This window comes from Gouania willdenowi, chromosome 8, assembly GCF_900634775.1.
Source record: "Gouania willdenowi chromosome 8, fGouWil2.1, whole genome shotgun sequence".
NCBI lineage: Eukaryota > Metazoa > Chordata > Actinopteri > Blenniiformes > Gobiesocidae > Gouania > Gouania willdenowi.
Window position 1 is genome coordinate 21,377,541 of NC_041051.1, and position 20,655 is coordinate 21,398,195.

Sequence of the window (20,655 nt, forward strand, 5' to 3'; positions counted from 1 at the left end):
TAATATCCTGCCCTATGCTTGGGGACAGAATGGGGTGGAGCCCAGGGAAGAGGGAGAGCTGTGAGTGGAGGGTTGTGGGTAAGCAGGGAAAAGTTAGACTGGCTGGTTTCATAGTTAGCAGAGGTATTTGAGTGAAGGCACACATGCTTCAGCTGTGAGAGGCCCAACTCCCCTTGGCTGGCTGGCATCCCAGAGCAGAAGCAGAAAGAATCAGAGAGACCGAGGTCAGAGTAGAGCAGACATAGAAGAAGCAAAATAAGGGGGCTGAGAAGGTTGAGAAAGTAAGGGAAAGTATTGGAGATACACTTTAGTGCACCGTGGCAGTGAGAGTATTTTTCAACTTTAGTGACTGAGCAAAGGGTTAGTATTTGGAGCAGTCAGCCATGGCGGAAAAAAGTGTGAAGAACGACCAAGCGGGCCTTGCAGAAATGTCTTGTGATGATGATGATGAGGTGGCTCTGGTGGCTGCTGCCACAGAACCTGCAGTAGATGACGACCCTGTTCTGGCTCCCAGCTATGGAGGCAAGAGTGAAGCTCAGGTGAACGGGGTCATGGTTCTGTCTCTGCTCGACAAGATAATAGGAGTGGTCGACAAGATCCAGCTGACCCAGAACGGTTTGGAGGCTCGACAGGAGGCCATGGAGAAGTCGGTGTCAACCATCCAAGGGGAGCTGGCCAAGTTGTCCAAGAACCATGTCAGCACAGCCAACACTGTCAATAAAATGCTGGAGAAGGTACGTAAAGTCAGCGTCAACGTCAAAACTGTGCGAAGCAACCTGGAGAAGCAGGCGAGCCAGATCAAGAAGCTGGAAAACAACGAGACCGAGCTGCTCAAGAGACGCAACTTTAAAGTCCTCATCTACCAGGTGATACCTCACAAGAGGATTTTATATTACTTTTATTCTAACTTATGCAGATGTGTTAAAACAGATACAACATGAATAATGTTTCACACATGGCTGTTAATGTGGAAAAGCTGCTGTTGAATTTCCCACATCGGAATGGAAGGTTAGAGTAAGTGAGAAATTTACTTGAAAGGCAATCAGTGCACATTCTGACAACATCTCACCACACAGAGTTGAGTCACACAGTAGCATGAAAATGAAAAGGGGCCGTAACAATAGTCAACAGCTCTGGTTTCCATGACACTGACAGTTAAAACACTTTTTTCTCAAACTCTCAAGGGGCTGAAATATTTACTGCAGCTCCATGTGTTGTTTGTACTGAGTGGAAAAAAGCTTCTGTGGAAAAATAGGTAGTTCTGTCTTTAGAACTCTTTAATCACCCCTATAGACTATATAAAGATGAGGCTTTAAATAAAAATCAAAGGCATGAGGGACAACATGAAGCGGAACAAGTGCCACACCTCTGAGTTCTCAGTGAGCAGATATCTGGCATGTTGCTGCCATGCAAGAGGCAGTCATTCATTTCCCACATGTGGCACACAATTAACATTCATATGGCCTTAGTGGTGAATGGCTGCATGCAAACAGGTTGATTCAATGGATTTTAAAAAAAGAGTTTTCAAGCTGGGACATTGTGATGAAATCAGAGACTGTGAAGAAATCAGGCAAGAAAGGTTGAAAGGGAAAAATTTGTCAACCTTGGGTAAAACACACTGAATAATCAAATGTTCAATAGCCTTTAGAGGTATTGAGTTCTAAGGGAACTTTTTGCCAAAATATACACGTTTACTTTCGATGCAGCAACCAAGGCCTTTGGTTTCAAAGTATGTCAGAGGGCTGCAAGCTCATCTTGATAACACACTCTTCACAATTTATCGACGGGCAGAAACTTTTCATTTCACCCTCCTGGGACATACTGTGAGGGTGGGTTATACTATCTGCACGTCACAGAAATCCAATCAGAGAAGTTAGACCTCGATACATTACTCCACAAAGCAGCTGTCTCATGCTGTGTGAGCCACTGCTTGGTCGGCTTCTGCTACCTGTTTAAGCTCGCAGAAGATCTAGTGCTTGGAATTTGTTGTAAAGGTTAACATATGCTACGCTTCCATAAGCTAAGTATTTAGCCCATGTGGATCCTGTTTTAAAAAACTAGCTTAGTTTTTAAGGACTTTACTGCTTTTTGGCTGTCTCCACTGTCTAAAGTTGTCCTAACTTAGAACAGTTGTACGAGCTTTATCCTCTGTTTTCTGTTTAGTTTACTTTTTTAGGCTACATAGTTGAGCTAGTGTTCACCAAGTGCAATTTAGTTGAAAAATAAAAATGCAACACTATTCTCTGTGCATGGTTAGCACATGCGTGCTACTGTGTTGGAGTGGTATAAGTTTAAAGGTTGGGACGAGCAGATACAGGTTTCATTTAGTCATGTAGGAATTGGTGTCCGTGCGTGTGTGTGTGTGTGGTCATCTCGTCACAGATATTGGTTTTCACCGTCCGTGTCAACTAAAACCAGAATTTGACTAAGACAAATGAAACTAAACTTCAAGCATACATACGCCGTATTTTTTCTTGTGTCACTCTGTGAGGTCTTAAAATAGACACAGACTTCAACCATTTCTAGGCCAGAGGGAGTATTTTATATTTAAACCTGAGATGATGGCGTACTTAGTCCCCTGACAACAGCAGGGTGGGGCAGTGTGGATGTGGTAATGATAGATAAGCCTACTTATGGGCCATAGTGTTCTTGGATGCATTTGGTGCTTTCAAGCGTGAATTATTTCTTTAAATAGTCTAAAGGGGCATCATGTTATTGGCGTTGTTATTTAATTTCTTGTTTGGAGCAATTGATCAAATAACACTTTGAAAGTGAATGAGTGGCACACAACATTGTGTTTTCATTTTAACTATCTATCTGTATGAAAGTGCACTGCGCACAACATCATCACAGACATGCATTGCATGTTTTAACAGATCCGAGTCTATCTATAGGAGGCTGGTTTGGGTTACTACTGATGCTGTAGTTTCCTGTCCAATTGAAATCTAAACCAGCATAACCCGCACGCACCCAACACAACAGGTTGGGAAACGTCTCATTGTGGCATATAGCTCAAACATCTGTTCATACTGGAGAGTTGTGTGTATAGACGTCTTAATATTTCTAAATGTTCTTGCCGTAATTAATTTTCTTTTTTTAGTTGCAATTTGCCTGTCATCTGAACTGAACAAACAATATGGGATTACTGATTCTCACTGTAATTATTGACTGTATATGACGTATGTCAGTGGTATCATCTAAAGTAAGAGCCAATCCATCCATCCATCCATTTTCTACTATTTCTCCAGGTAGGATCACTGTTGCAGTATCCTAAGCAGGAAAGCCCAGACTTCCCACTCACAGGCCAATTCATCCAGCTGTCCCCGGGGATCCCGAGAGACAGTATCTCCAGCATGTCCTAAGTCTTAAGTTCAGGCCAATGTCCAATGTCTTTGAGCAGTGAGGGATCCTAACATACCCCTGAGTCAGAGAGCAGCCAACATTATATATTACTATGTCTCATTCATTCATCTTATCCACTTGAACAGGGTCGTTTAGCTCTGCTGCGTAAGGTGAACTTAGGACATGCTACTCCCTCTCGCAGAGCAACACACACAAACACTCGATTATGTTCCAGCCTACTCGCAAATGTGTTTTTGGACATTAGGAGGAAAATATCGTGGGGGAAAAACACAGAGAGAACTTGTGATCAAATTTGTGGTGTTTTTGCTGTTGTGCCAAAATGCTGAACCACTACAACACTGTGCTGCACTTTTTATTGTCATGTTAGAAATATCATGTAAATTGTCGAGGCAGCAATGCAACAGCAACTGCATCAAGTAACAGGGTTTTGTTTGGTTGCTCACGGACAGTGATAGCATGCTGTCAGTTGGGCTAATGGATGTATCAGCATCACTTCTCACTTATAGAACACTTTCTTTCAAGAACGTCTCCTCACAGACCATCCAGAGCACGTGTCAAAGAAAATAGCCAGAAACAACTCGCAGACACTCCTTTCATAGTTTTGAGTAGCTTCCAGACTGTGGAACAAACTCGAAACACACTCTATTTGTTAGTCCAAACTTTTGTTTCCATATTTAAAATTGTCTCATCCTCATAAAAAAAAAAGAATAAGTTCTGTATCAGCAGAATATTAGAAGAGCAATCCCCTCGCCCTCGGAAGCATGATCCATTAGCGCTGAGTTATTGTGGTGAATCACTCTGCTGGCATCTCTCTGTCCCTCATTCCAGCATTCCAACTCCTTCTCTCACTTCAGAATGCCTCACTTATCGCTTTTCCCATCATCATAGTTCAATTTACTCCTACTCATGCATCTAATCCACATCTTGGAACAGTGCCTGCTTAGCACGTGTCACAGAACTAGTGGTGCATTTCCAATGAGTAGTACGAGCATAGCTTTGTTCAACATCATTTTTAGGCAGTACACAGCAAGGTCCATCCATCCATCCATCCATCATCCTAACATCCCTATAAAACTATGTAATTACCTGGTCTACAGTTTTGAAATTATTTCCATGACTGCCGCTGTAAGTTTTAGCTTTTAAGCAAGAATATCTTTGTAGCATTATTGTTGGACGTAGAGGTGTCCCGATCCGATATTGATATCGGATATCGGTCCGATATCAGCCAAAAAACGAATATTGGATTTTATTGGACTGCATCTAAAATCACCGATATAAGCTCTCCGATAAAAAAATTCCACTCCAGCACTTCTATCCATAGGTGACTGTGGTTCACGCTCCAACAAAGTAACCTACTGTTGCTAACTATTGTTCCCTGCTTGAGTAACATCACTTGATCAAGCCTTTTCTAACATTCCACACATAAGTAATAAAAGTATGTATGATTTATGCTGATACCGTATCGGATCAATATTGGTATCATATCGGAAGTGAAAAAGTTGCATTTTGACATCCCTAGTTGGATGCATTGCTTTTTTAATTCTCAATTTTGAGAAGTCAGTTTTTATCAAGCTAGATTTCTATGTGCAGAATCGTAAATTGTATTGACGTGTACTACAATCCAATAATATTAAACTATATATTTACCAAAGGCCAACTTTCCCAGAGAATTCAAAATATCATTCTTGTTTACTTTTACTTATTATACTTGTATCATTGTTTATGCTGTCTAATTTATTAATTAGGTTAAAGCAAAACCCAAGAATTTAATGTTATGAAAGGGATGAATGGGAGCAGGAGAATTTTCATCGGGAAACCATTAGTCGTACAGAGGGGAGTATGCGAAACTGACATCTCTTTTGAGTATGACGTATAACCTTAGATCTGGATCATAATAGCATAATTATAAGGACTTGTCTTTTGAACAGCACTGTGGCAGACAGTTGCTTTTTGGGCAACAATATAGACCTCCTCTAACTCCACCATAAGCACTACTGTAGTAGCATGTTGCACAAGGTGAGAGATGATGATACCGCATCCTAGTCCATACTCACTAGTTGTAAGGGTTTGTCTTTAAAATAGTTGTCTCAAGTAGCCCATTTCTCTTATTTCTGAATCCAAGTACCCCCTTTGTCCGGCTCAGAATACTGTTAAAAAAACACTTTAAAGCATAAGGATGGAATGAATGAGTGATAACACACATTTTAAATAATCTCATTTTGTACATAAGTGGAATGAATCAGTATTTTGTGCCTCCTGAATGGATTTATTTCTATAGTTTTTATTATTTCCGGTCAATTCCCGCCTGGTGTAGGACCAAGACTGATCGTTGTATTTTTAATTCATGTTCTAATCAAGATAATTTCCTTCATCATTATTATGATTTATTTAATTTTCAACTGAAAATAAATATTGTAAAACAAGATATTTTTAATCCTTTCATTTGTTAATTTTCCTCTCTCTCTCTCTTAAGTAGTAGTAGTGCCATTGTGTAGCCCCATTTGAGAAACACCGCATTAAACCTTCTTCTGATTAGTTATTTTGGTTTACAGTATTTCGTTTCTGCAGTGTCAATTTATCTGAGTTATAGCTGTGTTTTTCTTAGCGAAGGACTCAGTTAAGTGAGGTGCATGTTAATTTTGTTGACCAGCAATTTGAGTAGGGTGGGTTACAGGCATTGATTTATTAGTGTTTACAAACCATTTAATCTGACACGTTAAAGATGTGTTGCGTTGCTTTTCTGTCGCAAAGACACTGACAGTTTTTACATTTCTTTCTCACACTCCAAGTGACTTTTTTCATCACCACTGAATGCACACGATTCACTGGCTGGGAATCCAAACAGGTCACCTTTTATTTTGAACACTCGTAGTTGTGTAGCTTCTTGGCTTGCCACCGTGGAAGCTCCTCGTAACGCTTCCAGCTATTTATTCCAAGATCTGTAAGGCCGCCCATCATCCGCCAAAATAAAAAGTTAGCCAAATGATACGAGCCACCTCGGTTTGTGAATATAAATACACTCGTAGCAATGATTTCGTGTCCTCTTTCATTGAGCAACTCCGAACTTAGCACATATTTGGTGATTAGTCTGTTATTTCCGGTTCAGTGTTGACGTTGCGGTAACGTAATACAGAATGATGTGAATTGATGAACTTACAAATGTAAGTAAAGTTCCTCCAGACACACTGAATAGATACCAATGTTTAAAACCTGAAACCCTGCTCCAGCTCTGAACTGCTACACACAATTTATGATAACTCTAAATGTTCACCTGAAACCCATATGTATACATCGATACATAAGCTTTCGATGTTCTTGTAATTGAACACTTGGCGTGAGAAAATAAGTCTTAGGAACACCAGTCAGGTTTCTATGCTGTGTATTTCATCGCTGCCCCCCCCACCCCACCCCTCATTCTGTTGCTCTTTGAATTATAAGCTGTCACCGAGAGCTTGTCAGGATACTCTGGGTTTTGTGCACCTTTGACATTAGATCTTGCATGCACGAGGATGTTTAGCATGGTTATTCTATAAAAGAAACAAACGGCACTTAAGGTATCGCTTCACTGTGAAGAGGCTAAGTGTGAAGGTTGACCGATGTACATGTGTGCCTACTTTTAAAAGAACCTTTTCTTTAATAGTCCTTAAAACTGAACAAACAAGCTACAGTATGTTGATGTGAGTGGTAAAGCCAAGGCTGTTAAATGGCTGGCATCTGTTGGCATCAGGAAATAGAGCTTAGTTTTTCCATTTCTGAGTCCTGCGTTGACTTTCTGCCACACAAACAATAGTTTTTTACACTAAGTGCCTAACTGTACCTTTCATTCAAAAGCGATGACACCATGGAAGTATAGGTTATATAATAAATTCCAGCTCTGTAGCTGCCAGTTTGCACCGAGATGTAAATGGAAAGTCAATTTTCCATCTTTGCACGCTGAATTTCCAGCAGCTGATGCGTCACAGGCAGAGCTGCGGGGGAATGGGTTTCCCCATGTGTGTGAACTCACAAATCACTGTGACAGAAAAAAAAAACCAAGGAACTCCCTTCCTGTGGCAAAAACGCTAAACGTACACAGAACACCTCTTTTTAAGAGAAGCTGTGTTTGGACGGAGGGACACTAGCTATTTGTTCATATTTCCATTACCTACAAGACTCTGAGGCTGAACTCAGTGAGGCAGAATATAGATTCTGCTGTTTGTTCACCCCAAGGAGTCAGTTATTCTGTCGTCAACAGGGCCGGCCTTCCCGACAGGCAACACAGGCGGTCGCCAAATTGCACCTGCCCCCAAATGAAATTATCATTATTGATAATAATAATAATAATAATAATAATAATAATAATAATATAATAAAAGTGAAACACAACCTTTACAATCACTTTACGTGTTTTCTCTTAATTAAATAATAATATTACAAATTTGTAACTACACCTGCTGATCTTCTGCCGATATTTATGCACATTTATATTTATTTTAATTCTAGTTCTATATAATTCTGTTGTGTTGTTTGCACATTGTGTTCTTTGGTTTTAAGATTTTTGTTATGGACTAGTATAACCGAACAGTAGAAATGTTCTTGCACTGAAACTTTCATATTTTATTTTTACTTTTGATTGCACTGTTTAGCATTGCTTTTGGATTTTGCACCATTGTTGTTGTTGTTCCCTCAGGACATTTTCACTATACCTGTAGGTGTTATATTGTTTTACAGTGTCTCATTTTAATTTTTAAAATAAGTTGCTTTTTTTTTTTAATGGTTTGTTGTGTTGCAGAATTGCATTGTTTTGTCTTGATATTTAAAATAAATAATAATGTGTACATACTGTATATAGAGTTAAAAAACTAAAACTATTTTTTATTCATTTATCAGGGGGGGCACGTTAAAGTCCACTCTTGCTTAGGGTACCTAATGACCTAAAGTTGGCCCTGGTCCTCAGTGATTGTTTGAGCCTTTTTTTTTTATAAAAATCAGTGTGTCATCTTTAAACAAGCATAGCACATTACATATTACTAGCTCATTTTACACTCAAAACTTGGCGAATCGGGCTTGTTTAGAGCTCTCACACACTCAAACCCTCCCCTTTACCTCATGTCAATCGCCGGGATGGCTTGTTTCCAACCTGGAGGCTCATGGGTCAGTGATACCACACGCTGTGAATGCAAAATGCACAGCTGCAAAGAATGGATGGGATCAGACAGCTGCTCCTGTGATTCACCGTTGGCTTTTCATCTCACTGTCTCAGGAGGATTGGGGGTGTCTGTTCAGGGTCTGTATGTTGTAGCATGTGGATACAAACACTTGTCTGCTACGTTACCAACTAATCTTTGAGTTAGTTACAGACTTTACATCAAAGCTGATGTCTGCAAATGATGTTTGCATGTCTTCATCTTGTTGAAATAATAGACTGAAGTATTTTTGGAGCAATTTAATTTTACTTGAACCTGTTTACCATTCATTTATTATAATTTTTTTTTGTGATTTAAAAAAAAAAAAAAAAAAAAAAACTTGAGAGAATTTGGAATTTACCTTGAATTTACAAAAACAATTAAAAAAAAAAAAAAAAATATATATATATATATATATATATATATATATATTCTAATTAACAACCACAGGATAATATCCTGCAAAGTTATTATTCAAAGATAATTTATCATCTTTGGAATTCTACTTGGTCATCTTCTTCTACTTCTTCTACTTTGCACTAACTAGTAAAGTTTAAAGATTTCACAGAAAAAATAGATGTTATCCTTGCCTGTGTTTGGTAACAATGCTCTGCTGTCCTTATTGTTTGTCACTAAATTCATACTGTGTTGTTTTTTACAGTTTATCTTGCTTTTCTTTTTGTTAAAATGTTTTAAGCTGCAGACTGTAAACAGTATTGCCCTTTCGGAACCAATAAAGTTGAATTTCAGTGTTTGAAACAGGAGGGTTTGCTCATTTTACAAATGATGTTGCTGCTGTGACTGCCATACTGTAGTTGTATTTCTTTATGATTTTGTTGTCTAACCCTTATCTGGGTCTGGGGCGCCGCGGAAAGAACCTCAGCAGAGAGAGGCCCAGATAGGGCTCTCCTCAGCCACTTCCACCAGCTCCTCCAAGGTGTTTCCATGCCAGCTGAGAGATATGATCCCTCCAGGGTGTCCCAGGCAAGCTTTAGGGTCTCCTGCCCAGAACACCTCCCTCAGGAGGCCTCCTATCTAGATCGAGGAGCAGGGACTCTACTCGGAGTCCCCCAGCTGCTTCACACTTGTCTGCAAACCGTCCCAGCAAGACCTGGAAGTCCGGCGGCGTTGGACGATTGGCCCAAATTTCTTCGTAGCTGATTAATAGTCTTCCTCCATGGTCCAACCAACCTCTTCCCATGCCTGAGTTTTTCTTCAGCGTTACGACCACATGTCTTTAGGCCAGTCTAGTGCGGTAGCAATTCTTAAAAATGCAATAAAATATGAATCAACTTCAGACTCACGAAAGACTGGAACAAGAGCAATTTGTTTACTTAAATCAAAAGAAGGTGTGTGACCACTTTGACTCAATCCAATCTCCTCTGACAAATGCTTTGACTTTTGCTGCGAGGTGATCCTCAACACCTCTACTTCAAGCTCTTTCAATCTTATGTCGGCTTCAATTTCCAACTTCCTAAGTCGCAACTCATGCGCTGCCGGCCTCACCATCTCTTTCTCCTGTGCTTCTAACTGAAGGCGAGCCGAACAAACCTTTAATTTAGCATTGAGACAAGAACGCTGACTATTAGACTACTAGAAGGGCTCTAAACAATGTAAGTTGGAAGGACAAGGAACACTAGGGGCTTGTCCAACTGTCACTGCTGACTATTTGGCATACGTGTTCCAGACCCACATAGACAACTGGTAGCCTTGTGGCCATAGCTTTCCACAGCCACCACCAAAATGGCCGAGCAGAACCGAGCCCACCCAGGCTCAATATCCCTCTTGACCCTCGGGAGGTGGTTCAAGTTCTGTTGGAGGTGGAAGTTAAAGTCATCCTGACATGTTCTTCCACCATGCTTTCCCAGCAGACCCTCACGACATGTTCAGGCCTGTGCGATCTGTTTTCCCCTGCTACCTGACCTAACTCCGCAACAGGTGGTGATCAGTCAACAGCTCTGTTCTTCGCTTCACCCATGTGTACAAAACACATAGCCACAGGACAGATGAAATGACAACAAAGTCGATAATCGACCTGCGGCCTAGGCTCTCCTGGTGCGAAATGGGCTGATGGACATCCTTATGCTCCAACATAATGTTCATTATGGACAAATTGCAAAGTCCAAAGACTCAGGTTCAGGTCAGGTGGCCCGTTCTTCCAAGTTACACCCCTCCAAGTCATACTGACATTGCCCACATGAGCATTGAAGTCTCGTAAAATAGAAAATGAATATTCAACTGCCACTAACATGCTGACTTTTCCACTGCTGGAAGTGGAAAGCAAAACTGCAATGCTGGTGGATTTTACACATTCGTCATTGAGCTCTAGGTACATCTTAGTTTGTAATCATCAGTAACTCGAACAGGGTTCACAGATGTCACAAAAATTTCAACGGAAAGGATGAGTCAGGTTTTAAGAATGTATGCAGAGAAATGCTTCATCAGCAGATGTTGCTAATGGGTCACTAACTAAATTGATCAACTCTTCACTCGAAACAAATTGCCGAAACAATAGTAAAATAACAATAACATTAACTTTATTAAACATTAACATCATGTTTTGAATTTTTGACACCTTCAGAAATAGGCTGAAACATGGCTGTATATTTTCTTTTTAGTGAATTGTCTCCCTAACATACCTTCTTTTGAAGAAGATATAAAATTTGAAATGAAGTTAAAATCTCAGGAACATACACGACGACATGCAAAGTAAAATTAATTACAATACACTGTTACACCAGTAGTTTTGATTGATTTCTGCTCTTAGTTTCCCTTCAAAAATATTACGTCTTTCTATAGAAGCTTTTAGTAATTGGGGAATTCATTTTCTAGATCATTTATGAGGTCAGGCACTGAAGTTGAAGGAAAAGGCCTGACAAGCAATTGCCTTTCTGGTTCATTGCAAAAGTGCTCAATGGGGTTGAGGGCTACTCTAACATGATCAAACCATATATTTTGACTCTTTCTTAGCAACAAGAAGCTTCTTTAACACTGTTGCGTTAATGAGGCACCATTTAACACATGGCACAGAGTATTTTCACCAATTTTTCCTTAAAAAAGACATAAAACAAATTCAGAAAGTTTCTGATTTATTTCATGCTATTTTAACCTCACTTCCCTCAGATCGTATTCCTGCAAAGCAGCTGCTGTATTTATCTTAGATTAATTGTAACATACACAACAACTGATGAGCCCCATTCATTGTCAACAAAGTGTCAGCTGTTGATCAGGGACAAGCTTCTTCACCCACCAGAGGCAACATAAAGAGGGTGTTACTATGGCGACAGCACTGTGTTTATCTGTTGCTGTGTAGGTGGGAGGGAAGGTTCGACTGTGGCTGGAGGCCAGAGAACAGTAGATGGAATCCAGCGAGAGGGAAAGGCCAGCCAGAAATAAACACATACACAGGCCCACAGCATTCATAGCACCAGATATGGAGGCAAAGTCCATTTTATGATAGGATCATATGGCAATATTTGAGCTGGTGAGGGAGATATGCTACTAATGTGATCCAACAGGTGTTAATATTTAAAAGAGTCACAGTGAAAATGAAATCCACTCTTATCCATAGTGCTAAGCAGTGAATGAAGTGCAGTATTGATATGTTTATAGCCTCTGGCAACTTTTTCACTCTGTAGAATCTAGATCATTATTACATCTTTGTAATGGCTTTGTTTTGCATATACACCCTATTCTTTATTCTCTGTGGTGAATAGATAAAAACATAAATAAAAAATGTATTGTTCTAAGATAAACATAAAGCTTAACTTAATGTTGGATACAGATGTGCTGCACATACATCCTGCACATCCTTTCACAATAAGAGCCATGGATAGACGCTGCATACTTTCAATCAATAGTTAATATAGGAGTTGATATTCATAATATTATCTCCTTTTTAATGATGTGGCAAAAGCTTACATTTGTTTGTGTATCGGAAGCTAAGCAGGTCTGGGCCTGGTTAGTAGTTGGACGGGAGACCACTGAGAATTCCAGGTGCCACAGTGGGGTGGCAGTCACCCCAGTGGTATCTGTCATTGTGTCCTTCGGCAAGACACTTCACCCACATTGCCTAGTATGAATGTAGTGTATGAGTGAGTGTTGGTGTTGGTCGGAGGGGCCGATGGCGCACAATGACAACCTCGATTCCGTCAGTCTGCCCCAGGGCGGCTGTGGCTACAATAGTAGTTTACCACCACTATGTCTGGAGTAAAAGAATAATGCCTTAATTCTGTAAAGTGACTTTGAGTGTCCAAAAAAGCACGATATAAAATGTATTTATTATTATTGATGAGAGAAAAAAATGGGGGAAAAAACTGTGCCCAATACATAATCACATTTAAGGTAGCATTTGTGTGAAGTTGACATGCCCTGTGGTGTTATTTGGGCTCTTTGTTTTCCCTCCTATAACTGTATGTAGCTACACGTTATGTTTGCTGAAGTTTCCATTAACCCCGTGTGCCCAAAGAAGTATATGTGAGTGTGACTGTGGTCATCTGTTTCTGTATATATGAGCCCTAAAATAGTGCGTCCCGCCCTACAGCTCGGGGTCAGCTGGGGTAGATACCAGGACACCATGTACAGAACAAAGCAAGTATAAAATAGGAACAAAATGATTAATTCAACTGATCTATCATGGCATTAAAACGAGCAATGACCACTTTTACAGCCAAGTTAAAAAAAAAAAAAGTTAAAAAACTGTAATACGATTTAAGTCATTGAGTAAAGTTTATAGTGGGAAATTTGGTGAACCTTTCAAATAGAAGACTGGTGCACAGGAGACAAGCATTTGTCTCAGGCAGGTGGAAGGTTTTTTTTGGAGTAACAACATAAAGTGTTTCAACAGCATCAATGGAGTTGGTGAAGATAGAAGGATTATATGAAATCCTCTGAGAAGCATTTAAGTGTAACATTGATTGGAACAGTAGTCTTTGCTAAGGTAGAGAGATTTGCTGCTGTGGATGTTGTTATCATAGCTTTTTAAGCATCAAGGGAGTATTACATTCAATTCAATTCAATTCAACTTTATTTATATAGCGTAAATTACAACAAAGTCATCTCAAAGCGCTTAACAAAATACATATATAGTAAGAAAGAAAGATCCCAACAAGATCCACATGAACAAGCATTTAGCGACAGTGCAGAAAAAACTCACTCTTTTTTATAGGATGAAATCTCCAGCGGAACCAGGTTCAGAGGTGGCAGCCATTCACTTCGACTGGTTGGGTTAGTGAACAGAAGGGCAAACAGAATAGCATTTGAAGAATAGTCCATCCGATTGTCGCAGACTAGTTGAGCCGTGAACCATTGATCAGTCCATCTGAGTGTTCCAGACTAGTTGAGCCACGAACGATTGATCAGTCCATCTGAGTGTTCCAGACTAGTTGAGCCACGAACCATTGATCAGTCCATACATGTGTTCTATAGACTAATTGAGCCACGAACCATTGATCAGTCCATCTGAGTTTTCAAGACTAGTTGAGCCACGAACCATTGATCAGTCCATCTGAGTTTTCCAGACTAGTTGAGCCACGAACCATTGATCAGTCCATCTGAGTTTTCCAGACTAGTTGAGCCACGAACCATTGATCAGTCCATCTGAGTGTTCCAGACTAGTTGAGCCGCGAACCAATGATCAGTCCATCTGAGTGTTCCAGACCAGTTGAGCTGCGAGCCATCGATCAGGAACCGCCAGCTCCAGCATAAAGACACCTGAAACAGAATAGAGAGCCCTCGGAGGGCGAGGAGAAGGCACAGACTGCAGGAAAAAACATGATACACTATGATACACTCGTTCCTAGTGGTTGGGTTAACATTAAACGTCTTGCGGCATCCTCCATGCTCTGAAATGCTACCACTACAAATGAGGTTTCATCTTGTACTGGTCACACGTAATGATATATGGGGTGGACATCAGTGTAATTGGTGTGAAGCAGTGTGAGCAGTATGATGGGTAATGCAACATGTTACCTTCCATTAGGTAGGGTTAGGATGCTTCCATTAACTGTTTAGCTTGAACTGTTGTAACTCTATTAAGTATATGCAAATTTACAATTTTTGTTAGGCTTAAAGCACTTTTTTTTTCTCTCAAACAAATCATATAAAAGAAGTACAGTTTGAAATTGCTAGTTGTTGGAGATTTAATAGTGTGTGAATTTATTACCCAAAAATTCCGGTTCAATGTTTTATGCAAAAAGCTCCATACATTATTTTGAATTTTCATAATAAGTTTAAATTAAAACTTTACCATCACAGTTGGAAGGTTTTTCACTGTTGGTTTTAGCATTGGTGTTGTAGTATATTTCTGCCACTAGATGACACTCTGCACCAACTGCAAAGAATCAACTGTTGAGCAGAAAAATACCTGCTGAGTAATGACTTTGCAACTACACATAAGATGTGAATGTATTCATTTGGATTCTGAATTTTTTTTCATTCTTTTCATCATTAAAATGTAATCTATTCAACCCTAAAAGCAATTCTTGTAAATATTTACCTTCCATTTGCATCATAATTTTTACTGCATTTCAACAAAATGCCAACATTTGCAGAGGATTATATAATCTACTATGCAATTATTAAATACTGAGTTCATTGACTCCTCTGCTGTTGTTCTTACGTGTCTGCAGGATCAGGTGAAGCCACCTAAAGCTACCAAGCCTGAAACAGAAGTTGAGGGTAAAGCAGTGGAGGGCCTTCAACAAATCCCTGAAGACGGGCAGGAAGAACAGCGAGCTGCTGTCAATTCAGATGAAGAGGTGGAGATTGAAGAAATCGTAGAAGAGTCGCGTACCAAACGCCTTCAGCGAAGCACCAAGCAGCAAGTGGACAACATAAAGAAAGCCTTCTCCAAAGAGAAAATGGAAAAGACCAAACTAAAGACCAAGGAGAACTTGGAGAAGACCAAACAGAAAACCCGGGAAAACCTGGAGAAGACAAGACAGCGAACCCGTGACAACCTGGAGAAAACCAAGCACAGCCTGGAGAAGAAGATCGGCAAGATTGGGACTCGCATGACACCCAACCAAGAACGCAGGGCAAAGATGAAGAGCTCCAAAGAGAAAGTGAAGAAGTCCCTCACCCCTGATCACACCGTCTACAAGCGCTCCAAGACATCTGTGTATCGCGTCCCGCCCTTCACCTTCCACATCAAGAAGATCCGGGAAGGAGAGGAGGAGGTGGAGGCTATCACTGAGATGGTGGAGGTCACCGAACCAAGTGCTCTGTCTGAGGGTGAGGAAAACGGGTTGGGTGTGCATGTGGAGGTGGAGGAAGGAGAGCTGGTGAGCGTAGACAGCCCAGAGGTGGACGCTCTGCTGCAAGTGACTGAGGACTCTCAGCGCGTGTGTGTGGAGTCCGGCCACCTAAATAAAGCCCAGGGTGAATAGAGCCTTGGTTCCTCAAGATCATAATGAAGAAGCTTGGAGAATGAAGAGGAAACAGTGTTGATGAATGAATCAATTACAGGGATGCCAGAATGGTCATGGGGACTTTGTAGACCTGATAACATGATACAACACCTTCTTTTTTCTTATTATTATTTTACACAACAGGGGTGTGACTTTATTATGTGCTTTTGTTTAGCATTCAAATAATAAAACCAGGTAAAACCTAAGCTTATAAAACACGCATCATGCAGGCTGCCTAGTGGTTGTAGAATATCTGTGATTAGAATATCTTCTGTTTGTTGTTTGTTTGACATGGCAATGAGAGAGAGGATATAAATAATCTTTACAGTCTAGTTAAAATCTAATATATTGTACGATACATGAATGATACACATTCGTTATAAGGGTCAGATGTGGCTTGAAGGTTTTAAGTTGTGATTAATGGTTTAAGTAATGTACCGCATATGTGTGGGAATAAAAAAAAGGCCCACAGGAAGAGTGAGTAGAACTGGGTGCTGAAGGGTTTGGTAAATTTTATGATATGTGCAACTTGGAATTTACAATGACCCTGGCAGAGATGTCACTGGCCACTTTTGAAACCTGAGGACATTTCAGATCCAAGCCCACATGACTGACAGGTTACAGCAACGTCCCACCTACAGATGCATGAAGAGAGGCAACGAGGAAACAACTGACTGTAACAATTGTCTCTATACAAAAATAAAAAATGTGGTGAAACCACATCTTGGTGTGAAACTTGAAGACGCCCTTGCCAATTTACGTGATATTTCCACTATTATGAAATGCTAGAGGAAAACCAGAGTTTCATTAAATGAGGCTTGATCAGACAGACATCATCCCAAATAATTGTTTTTGGTTTATTAAAAGGGTGGAAAACACTGTTGTGAACTCATTTTTGCTAAATTAATTAAAATTCATCATGGCACTAATCAAGGCTTTTAATAATTTATTCAGTAGAAGTAATCACATTTAGCAAAAAAATCAACACGGCTTTGTGTAAAAATTGTAAATCTTTCAATAACAAACAATAACACAACATTTGCCGTCATGTTTGTTAATGCGTCTGGAATTGTTTGATTAGAGTTTGTTGCTACGTGGTGATGAACATATGAACATTCATCATCTCCACCTTTGTTGGCTGTTAACATACTGCCCTCACCTAGGTTCCCATCCTACACTGTTGCAACTGTGAAGAAGGAAGATAACCATGTCGCCATGGTCACCGCACATCACAGAACATTTGCACAGCCTTGTTAAGTGCTCAAAATAACAAAACGACACATTGACGATTGATGGCGTACCAAATAGAGAGGAGAGGCCCATGCTAAGTATGGTACACGGCCGGATGTTATGAAGGACACGGCTCTTTGATAATGGTTGGATGAACATTGAACAACATGTGTTCACGGAAAATACTAAGAGTCGTTGTTTTTTTGTTTTTTTTCATCAATGCACAAAGATAAAATGGCATTGTTCTAGACAGGAACAAAGTAATCAGGTTACAGTTCACCCCCTGCAGATGTATGTAGCAGGGAAGGAACACCATGATCAATGGGTGAGGAAATGCAATTAAGCAGAGTGCTCTCTCTCTCTCTCTCTCTCTCTCTCTCTCTCTCCCTCAATTTCAATTGAATTCAATTCAAAAACAGCTTTATTGGCATGGGAAACAAGTTTACATTGCCAAAGCAAGTGTGACATAGAACAATGTGCACACTAAAATAATAAATATTAAAAATAGCAATATTTATGTTGTGCAAAACAATAAAATTGAATAAAAATCGAAATTCAATATATATATATATATATATATATATGAAGAACAAAATTTACAATTATTCATCCATAAACACTTACATATGCATCCGGTTATACAAGTACACATATACATACATTTACACAAACACATATGTACTATATATATATATATATGTGTGTGTGTGTGTGTGTGTGTGTGTGTGTGTGCATGTGTCTCTCCCTTGTGTTTGTGTTTCATTTGTGCATGTGAGTGATGAAGGAGAGATCTGCAGACACAATTCCCAATCATCAAGAGGAAACCCATGTACTTTTTTCTTGAAACTGCTTTGTTGTGAAAGGCTAAACTGTGTGTGAAGAGGATTTCACTGGGTTACGTCATCTGTTCAATTTAACAAAGCCTATTTGTGTGTGTGTGTGTGTGTATTTAGATATTCAATTATCACACAGGTAGATGCCCCAGGATTAAGGTGGGGGTAAATTACAGACACCTGAAGCCCCAGTGTGTCAATGAAAAACATAACCAGGCTGTATAATGATAATTTTTTTTAAAAAAGTGTGAATGCAGAGTTTCATTTGTCAGCTTAAACCAACAGTAATGTAACAACAGTATTAGAGATGTATGCCTTAGCTTGCCTGGTTGATCCTGTAGTGAAGATGCCTTCTTGTGCCTTAACACTTCACTTGAAATAAAGCATTTATGAATAAACAATGCCTGTGTTATCTACCGTTTGTGACTCAGATGGAAGCACATATACTGTATAAACTGTGAACACAAGCCAAGGTTCAACACGGAGCAGGATACATTGCTGTTATTAAACTCCGGATGACGTCAGATTGCCAGTAACTCAGATGACTTCCAGCAGGGCGGTTCTGTCTACGGGGACGTCCTCCCTCTGAACCGCCTGAGTTTGAACACATAAAGTAAGGGAGGGTGCCTCAGTTAGAACAGCCTGATTACGTCAGCATAAAACACTGCGGAGCCCCACCTTTTTTACCTGATACACGTTCTCTGATTGGCCACAGCAGGAGATCCCGAATCTCATTGGTTGATAGAGGTGTCGGTATGTCAGTAGGTTTGTCTGTAGGGACAGACCACATTGAAGGGAATAGGTCGGTCCGTGAGGTTCGTTCTGGCTTCGGAGAACCATAGGAGTACCAAGCTGCCTTTTTTCTGAGGGCTTTTTCTGCTTTTATCGGCTTTTATTTCCTGACTATTGCTGACAGTTTTTATCAGAAGGAGAAGGTGAAAATTGCTATCAGGAAACTTTCTAAAGAAGTGTTGTTTCCAAGCTTGGTAAGCGTCCGTTTCATTTTTCATTAAGTGAATATTTTTTGGTTATTTTTTTTTTTACATTATACCACGGTTAAGCCCGTTAAATGAATTCTGAGAGTCGTCAACGCGTTGCCGCAGTAAACTACAGCTATTCATGGTTGGTAGCACAGTGTAGTTACTGTTATATAAGCCATGTAGATTCGTAGACTCTCGGTTTTGCTTTCAGCCTGTGAAACTATTAGCCACGTACACGTGCTTTGTTTCTGTTTTAGGATGTTATTCACACTCAGACTCACAGTGTGTCAAAAGTAGTGTGTTCGTCTTAAGAACATTAAGCTCATTGTATGTTTGTGTCCAGTGTTAGTCACGCCCATCTGCATCCATGCCGCATCCCGTCCGTCTGCTGCCATCATGTCTATGGCTCTGGGATGCATTGATGCTTTTAGTTTAAATTAAATATGATTCCTGCTTGTTGTAAGGCATTCTATTGTTGCATAGTTCACGTTTGAAAAACTTCAAGTTTGCATGCAGCGAAGTTACAACTAAAGCTAGAGGAAAGGATGCTAATTTTATTGTGGATGTTTAAAAAATAAAATAAAATAAATGACAATAACAGTCTTGTTGTCAGTCGTGGGACAATAGTATTAAGAGGTTGGGAAAGATTTCATTTGTCTCTCACTTTTCACAAAAGTCCCCCCTGGAACATAGTTTAAGAGGGTCCTTTTTTTCCCAACAAAAACATTAAGAAAAAAAAAAAAAAAAGTCACAACAGCCCAAAACAACAACATCAATATTGACAAAATCTAAATACTTAGCATAGTATCTAACAGTGACAAAAAGTAAACAAAATCTAAGATGAACTTTATTTGTTTTTGACAACTGACTTCTTTCACTCACTAACAGACTTCACTCAATCAGTCAATGCAGAATCACTTGTGAGTGTATTTTGATTCATAATGTTATATTTACAGTGGAGACAAACACACCTGCCTGGTGTAGTCAATGTGAAGTCCTCTATACGCACTATTGGACTCACATTCTAGGAGGTGTGTATTATGTCCATGGTTGGAGGAGGAGTTTCCAGTATGTGACTTCACCTGCCGGGCAAAATCCAAATCGCCCGTTTTGAGCTGACTTTTTACAAAATGTAGAATAACAATGGAGAAAGAAAATAGAACTTTTTCGACTTTGGCCCTCTGAATGAGACTGGAAGTTTGTTAATGCAGCTTTGTTAAAATATGCTGACACTTTGCTTGCTTATTATCCTCCTGAGGATGCTGTTGTAAATATGGACAAATTGAGGCGACAGTAAAAGTAGTTTTTAGGTAGCAGTAATGTGGTAATGGCAATAAGTTATTAATAGCATATTTATTAAAATATATGTATTTTGTTTGATCTAAAATGTCTTTTTAGGGCTCTGGCTTATTGTAAGTTATGCTGTTTTGCTGCAACACATCATTCTGGTCTGATAAACCCTATCAGGAGTTTGGTAGACTAAGGTTACTCAGGTTTGTCAGTCAACAATGCAAGACACACCTTGGTTTGTACCTTAATCGACCAACAAAGATGGAGAATAACAAGCACACACCCACATCTGCTACTATAATAGTTTCAGTGACTTTAATTCACCTAAAATATAGGTTTTAGGATCATGGCTAGTATCTGGAGAAAAGGCATGAATGCTAATGCA

General features: G+C 39.8%; 2 protein-coding genes across 4 annotated transcripts in view; both read left to right on the forward strand.

Moving 5' to 3' along the window:
* The first annotated feature begins 33 nt into the window (after positions 1-33).
* Positions 34-16,866, forward strand: cavin1a (caveolae associated protein 1a). The gene is made up of 2 exons (XM_028454365.1): positions 34-866; positions 15,158-16,866. The coding sequence occupies exons 1-2, from the start codon at positions 384-386 to the stop codon at positions 15,914-15,916; spliced, it is 1,242 nt and encodes a 413-aa protein (XP_028310166.1). The 5' UTR covers positions 34-383; the 3' UTR covers positions 15,917-16,866.
* A 1,911-nt stretch (positions 16,867-18,777) lies between these two features.
* Positions 18,778-20,655, forward strand: part of stat3 (signal transducer and activator of transcription 3 (acute-phase response factor)) — a 38,940-nt gene continuing 37,062 nt past the window's right edge. For all 3 annotated transcript variants that reach the window (XM_028455507.1, XM_028455506.1, XM_028455508.1), the window contains exon 1: positions 18,778-18,986. The gene's annotated coding sequence lies outside the window, so the exon portion shown is untranslated. The remainder of the gene's footprint in view (positions 18,987-20,655) is intronic.